The sequence below is a fragment of the Podarcis erhardii genome (assembly GCF_964252035.2).
Source record: "Podarcis erhardii genome assembly, chromosome: 8".
NCBI classification, from domain to species: Eukaryota; Metazoa; Chordata; class Lepidosauria; order Squamata; family Lacertidae; genus Podarcis; species Podarcis erhardii.
The window spans coordinates 40531651-40544750 of NC_138499.1; the positions used below are offsets into that span (position 1 = coordinate 40531651).

General features: G+C 40.5%; 1 protein-coding gene and 1 long non-coding RNA gene across 15 annotated transcripts in view; one reads left to right on the plus strand and one right to left on the minus strand.

Annotated features, from left to right (window-relative positions):
* ST18 (ST18 C2H2C-type zinc finger transcription factor) overlaps window positions 1-13100 on the plus strand; it is a 192254-nt gene that overhangs the window by 141877 nt on the left and 37277 nt on the right. For all 9 annotated transcript variants that reach the window (XM_081874044.1, XM_081874043.1, XM_081874040.1 and 6 more), the window contains 5 exons: window positions 2786-3574; window positions 6181-6315; window positions 8022-8112; window positions 9982-10086; window positions 10588-10793. In XM_081874044.1, the coding sequence (XP_081730170.1) occupies window positions 2786-3574; window positions 6181-6315; window positions 8022-8112; window positions 9982-10086; window positions 10588-10793 (1326 nt within the window). The remainder of the gene's footprint in view (window positions 1-2785; window positions 3575-6180; window positions 6316-8021; window positions 8113-9981; window positions 10087-10587; window positions 10794-13100) is intronic.
* Window positions 1-13100, minus strand: part of LOC309349105 — a 33678-nt gene that overhangs the window by 7109 nt on the left and 13469 nt on the right. For 3 of the 6 annotated variants that reach the window (XR_014159710.1, XR_014159711.1, XR_014159712.1), the window contains exons 3-4: window positions 10549-10665; window positions 8126-10007 (exon numbers count right to left, since the gene is read on the minus strand). This is a non-coding gene — a long non-coding RNA (uncharacterized lncRNA). Of the gene's footprint in view, window positions 1-3243; window positions 3361-4895; window positions 5476-8125; window positions 10008-10548; window positions 10666-13100 lie in introns of those variants that run through there. The other 3 variants (XR_014159708.1, XR_014159709.1, XR_014159707.1) reach the window with 3 other exon arrangements.

Consider the following 13100-nt stretch of genomic DNA (forward strand, 5'->3'; position numbering starts at 1 on the left):
GTTGATAATACTTTGAAATTATGATAACCCTTTACACTTCCTCTTAATAGCTCACTGTTGTTGAGACAAAACTTCATTTGCATTTTTAGATGATATTTAATTTATGATATAAACCCGGAGTTGGTCTGACATGGATTCTGCAAAGAACCAGACTGTCTTATCTATTTTATTGTAAGCTTGTTTATCTCAATTTTTCCCCCTCTAGGAAGTAAAACGTAGACCATTCCAGTTTATGTTGAATACATCCCAACTAAAGAATGCACCCTATAATCAGCATTATTGAAGGGGCTAGTGTTGTGGCTAAATTCTTCCTTTCATCCAAAAATGCTTTTAGTTACTATGGTAATATTTACTTGATCCTGGCAGACCAGTGTTGATTTTAGGGAGATAATTACCAGAAAGAAAGATGATGGAGATGTATTTTGGAGTGTCCTTGTCGGGGGGGGGGGGGAATGTTTAGAAAAAAAACTAAATGAGACACAAAGGATTTATTGTATTTCAGAATTTGACACCCCTTTCCAGTAGCCTTTACTACCTTCTGTTTCCTGCTGTGATTTCAAAGAAAAAAATTGTTTCTTAACACAAGATACATGCGTATTTTGCCATCCTTTAGTAAAAATAGAAATCTACTTTTTTTGGGAAAAAATCTCCCTTGTGATCTAATATATTCTTTAGTTCTATGACTACCATGACTGCTTCTAACATGTATCCTGTGGGCTATAGAATTACAGTCTTTCATTAAACCAAAAGTGACCCAGAGCATTCATTTTATATATTTAAAAAAATCTATGAAGAAGAGAAGGAATGTTGTTGTTGTTTTGTTTTTGTTCTTGTTGTTGTTCCTGTTCTTATTTATTTATTTATTTACTACCCACCCTTCATAATACTCCAGGGTGGGTTACAACAATTTAAAATAAAACACTAAGAGCAGTTTAAAAAGCAAGTGATGCAACTGTAGGTGACAATGTTACATTTATCTGATATTTTTGAAAGCTTTGTTTCATCACAGCAGCAAGTCAGCACCTGCTCAGTGAAGAGCAAATACCTTACCCTAACTTCAGGGCCGCTACTGCCATCAATCCATCCTTGCATGTTTACTGTAGTCTGAAGCAGAAGGGAGACAATGGATGGGAATATGGTGCTGTGAAACTGCTACCCAGTATGGAGATTCTTCTTCAGCATAAAGTTACAATAGTACCAAAACCTTTAGCTGGGTTCAGGATAGCTTTATTCTGCCATCACATGGTTCAAACTACATTAGAATACTGGAGGAATAAGCAGTTCAGTCACTGCAGGCACTATGTTCGTCTTCCCCCATAGCTTTTCAGACTATGGTAGAAATAACGGCCCACTTTTTGGAAATATGTCCTCACTGATGTCAGTGAAACTAGGAGCAGCTTCACAAGTACATTTAGTGCAGCAGCATCCAAGGATTTTGTTATATATGATATTCCAAACCACACACAGGCAACGTGTCTTTTACTTGTCATGTTTAAATTAACATGCCAGCTTTCAAACACAAGAGAGTCATGTAGTAAAGTAGTTGTGTAATACTTCAAGCATGTTCCAGAGTCACAGCCAAAGTTCTATTTACTGCAAGGTGTTCATGTGTGAAATAGGTACATGCTGAAACGATTGCACAGTTGTTGCATGGATCTGCTCTGTAATGTTTACAACACAACATTCTGGTCATTTGAATTGGTCAGTTATAGTATATATTTAAAGTATGCTCTACTGCAACCTTCCCCAAGTTGGCACCCGCTAGTCCAACATCCTGTTCTCACAGTAGCCAGATGCCTATATAGTGGTACCTTGGTTCTCAAACTTAATCCGTTCCGGAAGTCCATCCCAAAACCAAAGCATTCCAAAACCAAGGCATGCTTTCCCATAGAAAGTAATGCAAAACGGATTAATTCGTTCCAGACTTTTAAAAACAACCCCTAAAACAGCAAATTAACATTAATTTTACTATCTAACGAGGCCATTTATCCATAAAATGAAAGCAATAATCAATGTACTGTACTATAAAATAAAGAAGACAATATTGTAGATGACAATTTTTTTAAAAAAAACATTCTTACCTGCACTGATGATAGTCATCGTTTGGATTGGGGGCTTTTATCCATTCACACAATCTATCAATCAGTAGTTGAACTGGGTTCCACACAGTGACAAAAACAAATTAACTGAAAAAGCAGCAAAAACAAAAACACGAAATCAATAGCAAAAACAAAAGTTCCAAACTTAATCCATTCCAGAAGTCTGTTTGACTTCCAAAATGTTCAAAAACCAAGACACAGCTTCTAATTGGTGCAGGTGCCCTGGAAACAATAGCCGACAGCTGCATCGAACATTTGGCTTCCGAAAAACATCTTTCTTCCGAGTTTTCAGCATTGGGGAACCAAGACATTTGAGAACCAAGGCATTTGAGAACCAAGGCATTTGAGAACCAAGGTAGCACTATCAGAAAAATGCAAGCAGAACCTGAGCACAGTAGCATTCCACCCACATAATTCCCAGTAACTGATATTCAGAGGCATACCGACAATGTAATTATAGTCCGGAGGGAACCAGGTTGGCGAAGTTTGCTGTACTACAGAGCATGTTTGCTCAATACGATTCTAGTTCATGTTCATAAAACAGATATTTATCTTGAGCAAACCTATCATCTTAGATTACTTAATATGAATGAGACTAATTTATAAATAAGTGGTTTGTGGATTATGGTCAAAGAAGAAGGAATTTATTTTAATGTTGTGCTTTTCTCTCTTTTTCCTGCCTCTAGAAGAGACTAATATAACACCAGCAAAAGCTACCCCTAATTTGGATGTGCAAGAAAATGATCAAATGACGGACAATTATGCCAGCTACCAGGACCTAATGGCCAAATCTTTAATTAACTTTGAAAAAACAGAGGAAGAAACTCCAGACCCCCCAGAGAATAGTAAACTGAGTGACAGTAGCAGCAAGTCCTTAGAAATGGAGAATAACAATGTTGATGAATGTTACATGATTAACTCATTAGTAAGAAAAGACAGAATTTGTGTTTCAGACCCACAGTTCTGCTCCTCTGAGGATAATGAAAGTAGTTCTGAAATTCTGGACAATGAATGGGATAGCTCCTCAAATTTCTCTGAAGAGATAAGCGTCAAACTTCCTCTAAATACAACATATATTGTAGGATGTAATCAGCAAGATGTCCTAAAAGTGCCAGGGGTCAAAACCGAAGAAGCAGATTTCAACAACTCTGAAACCATTTGTGACTCAGATACAGGGCCACTAGAATCACAGGAGTCGCATGTTGAATCTTTCAGCAACAGGAGTCAAAATCCATTTCCAGACAGCGAGGAAGATGAGTGTCTATCAGAAAATACAGAAATGTCATTTGACTTGGATAAAACAAAACATAACTTGAGCTTGCTGGAACAAGCAATAGCTCTGCAGGCAGAGCAGGGCCATGTCTTTCATAGCACCTACAAAGAACTGGACAGGTTCTTACTAGAGCATCTTGCTGGTGAAAGAAGACAAGCCAAAGTGATTGATCTTTGTGGTAGACCAATCTATAACAACAAACGTAAGTTCACTTTTGTTGTTCAGAGTGGATTGTGCATTTGTGTAGACAGCTGGTAATTTCTCCACACCAACAGCACTCAGCTGGGAGAGGTGACTGCCATGAACCTGGCATAGTATATTGGTAGAGCAGAGGGGCAGAGCCAATCTGGCACTTCCATTGCTGTTCCCAAACTCCCCTGAGCTCACTGCCACCCTGCTTTGGTAGCTCACCATTTAGTACACTGCGGTGATGTCACTGCCAGGAGACAGCAATTCCCAAGTAAGAAACCACTGAACTATATGGTTCAGTGAGGAATGTATAAAAAAGGTTGTTCAGATTGACAGAATAATATAAAAATTATGGTATGCAGTTACCAAAAAACCCTAGGTGTTTGTGCTCCTTCTGTGGTTTGAAAACATTGTGAGAGTTAGCAAAATTTCCATACAATTTCCATACATCCAAGTACTGCAATGTGCTATACATGGCAGCACCTTTGAAGATGGTTTGGAAAGTTCAGCTGGTGCAGAATTTAGCAGCCAAGTTGCTCACCAGGGCAAAATGGTTTCAGCATAGAATACCAAACTTGGTGCAACTGCACTGGCTACCAGTTACTTTCCAGGTCCAATTCAAAGTGCTGGCTTTGACCTATAAAGCCTTAAACAACTCAGAGCTGCAATAATTCAGGGACCACCTCTCCTCATATGAACTGACTGTGATCATCACCTGAAGCCCTTCTTTGTGTGCCTCCTCCACGGGAGGTCCAGAGGATGGCAACAAAGGAACAGGCATTTTCTGTGGTTTCTCCCCATTTGTGGAATGCTCTCCCCAGGGAGGCTTGCCTGGCACCTTCATTACATATCATTAGGTACCAGGCAAAAACAATCCTAATTAATTAAACAAACTATGGCCTTTTATACCAGGGGGGAGGGGTACAGTTTTTGTTTGTTATTATGTTGTGTATTATTGTAAACCACCCTGTGATTCTCAAATGAAAGGTGGTGTAGAAATTTAATAAATAAACAAATAGAAACATATTATACCATAGATTTGTACTGGGTGCAATGGAATGAATTCAGCTCCTAGTAGTCAGTCATTTGCAGATAATATGAATTTCAAAGAGTTCCTAGTTAGACTTTAATCCTCACCACTATAATAATCTTAATTTAACAATGATGCCTCAGTGTTTAGAATACCAACTCTTAAGTAAATGGAGGATACTTTAGGAAAAACTACCCAGCGAATGAATAGATGTACTTATTTATTTTGTAATATGTTGCACTGGATTTAATTATATCATATTGTATTATTTCTATATATTATATTTAGATAGTTTTACATAACTTAACAGGTGATGCAGGTCTATGTATAATAAGGGTAAATAACCCCCTATTGAGAATAGCAGGTTCCCATGTGTCCACATAGGTCCTGTTGAACATTTCTGATTTCCAATTCCCTTCCTCTTCCCATTTCATAGCCAGTTCACCTATTATTTCTGTTTTTCTGGCAACCAATCTCTTCTTAGCCCCTGCTGCCATGCTTTCTTGTGCAGTATGAGCCTTGTTAAACCAACAGTGTGATCAGCATCATGGAGGGTGTTTATTCTCTGATGCTGAGTTACCCATGGACTCTCCTGGTTTGGCTATGTGCTGCAGTGGCTGGTAATGGCATTGATGACCTGGAAATGGGATGGGCACAGGAAGATCCCACTGTGTCCAGTCTTGAACATTAGGTGAAGCCAAAGCTGCTGGGTTATAAGATGTGAAGGATAAAGATGAGAGCCAGTAACATACAGCAAGACTCTTGAGGGATATATCCCCTTCATTGGACTGAGGTTGGAGAAGTCCCTGAACTGGAAGCCTTGAAAAATAATGATGGGCTTTCCTCAAGAAGGTTGAGCCCTTGATGATGCTTTATCTGATGGTCTTTTTTCCACAAAGTGTTATGAAGGCAAGAGCATGAAGAAAGGTTGAAAATGAGTTACTGGCTGAACTAGGTAGGAAGCAACACATCAGGGAAGCTACAAAGAGAAAAACTAAAGAAACACAGACACAAACTTTCCTTGTGGCTTTGTCTATAAACACATCTATTTGCAAGCTACTTGCAAATATCACAGTTGCCCTGATTGCAAATGGATACACTGCACTTAAGTTTGTTATAGTTTGTTTTTGTTATGTGGGTTAGATATATAAGGAAATAGCTATAGAACATATAAGGAGAAAATACAACTACTCATCAACATAGACAATATGTGACAACCTTAGCTCACATTTTTTCAGCTGTCCCAATTTACCAGGAACAGTTTGTTTTCTGATACCTGCCCCTGGAAAATCTTTTAATATTCAAGGCTCTCTAAAGATTTTATTATTATTTATTTATTCATGGATGGTTCCAATTTTCTTTCTCATGACTCAAATATATTCGCCATTCCAAAACCTTCAGTTTAAACAATTTGCTTAAAATAATTGATTTAAGAATGTTAAAATGTGTGTAGGATTTCAGTGTACTTAACACCTTGACAGAGAACTGCTGCCTCTTAAAACCATTCTCTCCCTCTACATACACATTCATGCATGCACACACAGCAATGTTCCATCTAGGTGACAAGACTTCATTGCTATTTTCTGCAGATTTGCCTAGGCCTGAAAAGAGAGAGACCAAATGTCCCATTCCAGGATGTGATGGCACAGGGCATGTGACGGGATTGTATCCACACCACCGCAGTCTTTCAGGTTGTCCACATAAAGTTAGAGTGCCACTTGAAAGTAAGTACAATTTCTTTATAATTTAAAGCCAAATCTGTGTGTGATTCCTTGAGGACTGTGGTCATTTCTGCACTCTTGATCTCTTTCCATCCACTGGCCTCTCAGTAGCATCGCTGTAGTGTTTTGTGAATTTATACAGCTACTTGGCTGAGAGTGAAGCCACAATGGCTTCTTACAGGGCATTCATTCATTCATACCAGGGGTTTCCAACATGGTGGTATAACTCTTACTTGCGCGCGCGCGCTCTCTCTCTCTCTCTCTCTCACACTCACTCTCTCTCTCTCTCTCTCTCTCTCTCACACACACACACACACATATATATACAGTTACAGATAGGTAGCCGTGCTGGTCTGCCATAGTCAAAACAAAATAAAAAAAATCCTTCCAGTAGCACCTTAACTTAGTTGGTCTTTAAGGTGCTACTGGAAGGAATTTTTTTATTTTGTTTTGACATATATATACACACACACATTTACTGCAGGGGTGTGGAACTTTTGGCCCTTCAGATGTTGCTGAACTACAATTCCCATCAGCCTCAGTTAGCATCAACTGTGATCAGTCATGATGGGAGCTGTAATCGGCAACATCTGGAGGGCCAAATGTTCCTGACCCTCCATTTACAGAACCTAGATCTGTCACTGTTGTAGAATGTGTTCTCTCACCAGCATCAAGCAATACTGTTCACAACAAACATTTTCCATCTAAGGCTATTCCAGTGGCACTATTACCCTCCCCCCTTTTTAAAGAAAGATAAACTGCACATGCATTTGTGCAGTCTGCTTGCATTGAAATCCGTGGAATTTACTATCAAGAAACAATGACTTGGAGATCAGCTGGGAAAAACCTTGGTGCTTTAATGAGCTGAGTTATGTGCCCCAGCCATAAAGCCTGGCTCCTCAGGGTGCCCTTGCGCCTACCTTCCCAAACAGTAGTCATTTGTGGCAGTACTTCATCTCAGGAGCAGCAGGCACAATGAAGTGAACAAAGCAGTTTACAACACACCGCACTGCTAGGGCTGACAGTAGTTTACTTCTGAAATGACTTTTGGAGTAAAATATTGCTGCTTGAGAGGGTTGTGAGAAGGTGCACCCAGTGCTTTTTTTTCTGGGGGGACGCAGGGGTACGCATGCCCCTAAACATTTTGTGAATCTTTGTACTTTTGTCCATTTACTGTATTTATTTTTCCTGATTTGAACTATAAAATGGTGGTTTTCTGGAGTCAAAATGAGAGTACCCCTAAACATTTTTTTAGGGGGGAAAAGGCCTGGGTGCACCTATATTTTATCCTGGGACATGAGTTGTTCTCACCAGCCCACCAGGATTGGGCTGCCAGGGCGGTGCGCTCCCACTGCACTCCTCTTCCTCCGCCAGTGGTGGGAGGTTGACACCAAGGTTAAAGTAGGTTGAAGGACCCAACAAGCTTGGCAGGATCAGAGACGCCTGCCATCTCCCCTTCCTCCAGAGATGTATGACCATGTAGAAAATAGCAGGGTTGCTATCCCTGATGTATGGAGTTCACAGTTCCATGAAGGCCCATGATGGCTCAAACATTTGGAACTTCTTGTTCATGTAGAAAATTCTTAGTTTTCTTTTATGACTATAACCATGTGATCATAACTTCTGTACAGTGTCTCCAAGTTTTGAGTGAGGAATTGCACTGTCATGATGATATGTGTTTGGGTCACTATTTTCTTCTCTTTTTTTAGTCCTTGCAATGCATGAAAATGTTCTAAAGTGCCCCACTCCTGGGTGTACAGGAAGAGGACATGTCAACAGCAACCGCAACACTCACAGAAGGTAAATCCTAGTCTGTTACCACTGGTGATAAACTAGGCCAGGAATGCAGAAACAGTCGACTCCAGATGTTGTTGAAATCCACTTCCCTCTATTCACAACTGGCATGCCAATGCTCAGTGTTCATGGGAACTACAACCCAACAACATCTGCAGGGCTACTGTTGCCCCATCCCTGAACTAACCTGTTCAAGAAGGGAACATTTTAATTAATATTTGTCACTCACGTTATATCAAAATGGCAGCATAGGTACTTGGCTTCTGCAATCCTACCCCCATAAAACTATCCCTTATACCCTACAAGTGGTATCTGTATGGTGTGTACAATTTTAGGACACAATCCAGCCAAAATGAAGCACTTCTAGATTCAGTGTTTTCAGTGGTAGAGAGTTGAGCACATATTTAATGGTCCCAGTGGCATATTTGAGAGTTAAAAGTGCTTAACTTTGACTGGATTGTGTCAATTTACTTTAGTGCAGTATTGAAAATATTAGTGTTTATGGATAAATGCAATAGAAATAGGTTCACTCAATGATAATAAGCTATTGAAACCAATGCTTAGAGATAGGGTGGCTAGCCTTTTAGGGGTGATTGCTCTCTGGGGGACACGTGCCATGGGTGTGGGTATGTCTAAAAAAGTGAGCATGCACATATTACACACTCATCAGAGCACACACACATTCAGAGAGGGGGGCCTCGCACTTCCCAGCAATCTGTGCAGATCAGAAGAAGAGCAAAGGTTAGATTACCCCCATTACAGTGCTGGTCAGAGAGGAAACTCTGTCTTGTCCAGTACCAAGATTGAGGGGGAAATCTTGCCCTCTGCTCTACAGATCATTGATTTGATGAGCAGAGAGGGCATGATTTAACTCTCTCCTTCCAGCCCAGTGCAGCAGAGGGACTTGCTGCAGATGCCGTTCTTGCATTTCTGAGTTCTTGGAGGGCAGATGAAATTGCTTGGGTGAGGGTAGGGAGACTTGGCTAACAGGCAGGCAGGTCATCACTTCTGCCCGAAGAGACAGGGAAGATCTATATAAATGTGTGCTGCCCACTCTCTGATATTATTTTTTACTTTTGCTTTGAATTGCATATTTGTATATAAGTTAAATAGTCGTGTTGCTTCACCTTAATTAACAACTAGGAACAACAGGAATTAAAGCAAATTCCAAAGGAACACAGATAAAACCAATTTTATGTGGTGAAAGCAATCTGATTTGATTCCCTTCAACCCCAAATGTACTTCTTCTGACTTCCTCAACATATGTTCAGGTTATGATTCATCATGATTTTATCCAACACACCAAAATCACTGATACATTTGGCTTGGGTTGACTTCACCCCAACAGAAATAGATACAGAAATGAGCATTATATTATGAATATAATATTTACACAGCCAATTTTACTGCTGGTGAAGGTAGCGAAGGGCAGGTGAGGAGTTCACAGCCCAGGGCTGAAGTATGAGTGGATGAGCAAGGGCAGCCTAACAGGGCAGGTATTAAGATTCAGCATCACTGGACACAGAGGGAGAGGTCAAATGAATGGGCAGCAGTGCCGGTAGTGAGGACAAGGGCAGACCTTCCTATTGAGAACATCTTGCTCAAGAGTGCCCCAAACTTGCAACGATCAAGGGATCCTCAAAACATGCAGAGGGGAGCAAGCCCCAGCAGGAAACAGATGCCTGAGTTAGCTCTGGAAAGAGACATGGTTGGACTTCCGTAAGCTAGAATAGTGAGATCTAGATGAACCACAGAATCATGTGAGGAGTATTTTCCTTATGCTGCCAAAATGCACTATAAAGATCCTAGATCTTTGGAGAGAAGAAATGCAAGTTTTTCACAGCTCCTCATATGTGGCAAATCTCTTTTAAACAGTCTTTCTGGTTGTCCAATTGCTGCAGCTGAAAAAATGGCAATGTCTCAGGAAAAAAATCAGCATGAGTCTCCCAAAACAGGGCAGTGCCATGATCAGGTCCACAGGTAAGCTTCACTTACATTATAACATTATAATGTGAAATGCCCTAAAATATTCCTGTTTGCTTTTTTTAAAAAAAGAAATCAAATCCAGTGTCCTGTGGAAGACACAGGAAACTTGGAATGAGTAAACAGATTGAGATGCAAATTTAGCCAGCTATTTCTGGTGTTTTGTTTTACTCTGTACAGGTCAAGTGTCTTTTCCTGCATGGAGAACTAACTTTGTGACTCCTTTTCCATGAGTACAAAATGCATTATGCATGCAGTTAGTAAATGGGGTAAAAACTAGCACAGTAAGGACTGTGCATGCTCAGTTGCCACAGAATGCTAACTATTGTGGGGAATGGAAATGGGAAAACTAGGTGGGAGGGGGAATGGGATGGAGTATCCTGAAGGATGGCAAGGATGGCAAGCTGGAGTACTAAACAGGAGCACTCAGCACTGCAGCATTTTTGAAACCATACTCACTATTGTTCTTTCTTATTGTTCCCTTCATTTTCTCTGCAGAACAAACTTGGTGAAGCAACTTGAGATATCTCAGTATAGCTGCCGATCTGCTCAACCAGCACCATCCCCCAGAACCTCCTTCATAAGAGAGCAAGAGAAATGTGGGAAAGTACCATTTGACTATGCTAGTTTTGATGCCCAAGTCTTTGGCAAACGTACATTGGTGCCAGCTATGCAAGGACAAACCCCGCCACAGTTCCTTGAATGTAAGTGGAAGGCAGACAAATTCAATCTCTATTTCTATATCAGCTTGCATGAATATACAAATATTATTTTATTGTGTTTCCAAAATTTATATTCTGCCTTTCATTGCAAAAAAAACTGTTTCAGGGTGGATAATAACATAACAACGTTCTTGGAAGCATAAAAAATATGCACATTAGCATCTAAAACCAATGCACTCCAACCTTAATTGGACATAGCCTAGCATAGCTAAGCAGCACTGGTTGACCAAAACATTTCCAAACATACCATAGTAGGGTGATGGGAACCATATTTTACTGGACTACAACTCCCATCATCCCTGACCATTGGCCATGCAGACTGGAGCTGAAGTCTAACAACATATAGAGAGCTCTTGGTTCCTCACCTTACCATAGTAAAGGAATAGCTGGTCCCAATGACACATGCACAGTTAACAACTACTACTACTACTAATTATTATTATTATTATTATTTATACCCCACTCATCTGGCTGGGTTTCCCCAGCCACTCTGGACAGATCCCAACAGAATAATAATAATAATAATAATAATAATAATAATAATAGAAAAGTGATAAAACATCAAACATTAAAAACTTCAGTGCATCCAATACAAGTAATCTATGAGTTGCTTAAGGGACTGAGGTGTCCAGTATTTATTTATTTTTACTTGAAAATGCAGCACCAAACCTATATATGGAATGTAGCACTTGATATTTGCTTATTGCCTGAAATCTGTGACACTTGTTCATAATGATTTATATTGAAAATAACCCCATAAAAATCAAGTGGACAGGATCCACTGGTCAGTTAAAAATAGTGTTGTGATATTACACTCATGACCAGTGGTGGGCTTGTCCATTAGGGTGAATGGGGCACTGCCCCAGCAACATCACTCTGCCCTTAGGTAGCCCCCAGAGTCTGCTGCAGGACTTAAAATTAGTAAGGGAATAGCTCTGTCTTAAATTAGCTTTGGATTCACCTACTGCTTGTCTCCCTGTCTTCTGCCCCACCAATCTCAATGGTCACCATCTGCCACTGCTCATGATCTATTTAGAAAAACTAGATGGGTTTCAAACTATTGTTCAGGTTTGAATTGCATAACAGGAGGTACACTAGTCTGACAGGTGATGTGATATTTGTACTGATATGAGAGGAGACAGGTTGCTTTTTTGCTTCTGCTCGTGGCCCCTGACTCACAGCAGGCAAACAAGTTGCTCCTTGAATTTGCATGCAGAGCTGTGTGACAAAACTGCCTCTTCCACCTCTCACCTTCCTGCACACGATCCTGTCTCCAAAGAAACCCTTAACCTTTTTTTAAAAGGCTGGGTTGAGGGTTTACCTGAATTTAGAAACTACTTTAGATTATGCACACCACAATTTGTCTGAATGGGTTAGATCCAGTCTTGTTCATACTTAAGTTAGTCATCATTGATTTCAATGAATCTACTCTTAAGCCCCATTGATTTTAGTGGGTCTACTTTAACTGTCATCCTGTCCCTAAAGGATTTTATGCATACTCCTTGTCAAAATATAGGGCTGGTAGGTTGTATTTTCTCAATTCTCAGTCAATTCCCTCTGAACTGAAAATCCTGTCTGTAATCTGCCAGGCCTGAAGAAACTATTCCTGAGAACCTCTGATATATCTTTGTATTGAAACAGCAAACAAGATCCTGGACAATATTTCTGACATTTCTTGGGCTGCCAAAAATCTTGGCACAAATGTCATTACTACATGACTCTTGGAGTCCCCTAAGAAATAGCTGTTCACATAATTTTTGAGTCCAGAGGCTTTGAAGCAATATCATCTGGCAATTTAAAGCTTTGGCTGGGGTCCACAGAGACAACTACACATGAGCTGTGGGCACACCCAAATTGCCATTTCAGAAAGACACCCTTTTTAAATGGTGTGAAGTCAATAGGCATTGTGACAACAAAGTGCATGGGCACTTTACAAAAAAGACTACTTCCAGAGGCAATTTCAGGGTGGCATGACTGGTGCGGTCATACTGGGTGCCATGCTGCAGGGCACGCCAGACCAATGCTGTAAAACAGAGCGGGAGAGGTGGGAGTGCCAAATGTTAGTGTCACACAGGACGCTGCTGAAATTTGAGAGCCCAAAGCCTGCCACTACTGCTGCTCTTCACGAAACATTTCCCCTAGATCAGGGTTAGGGAACACCTAACTCTCCAGATGTTGCTGGACTACAGCTCCCATAATCTCTGACCATCAGCAAAGCTGCCTGGGGCTCATGGGAGTTGGAGTCCAACAATATATGAAGGTTCATCATCCCTGCCCAAGATTCTCTGT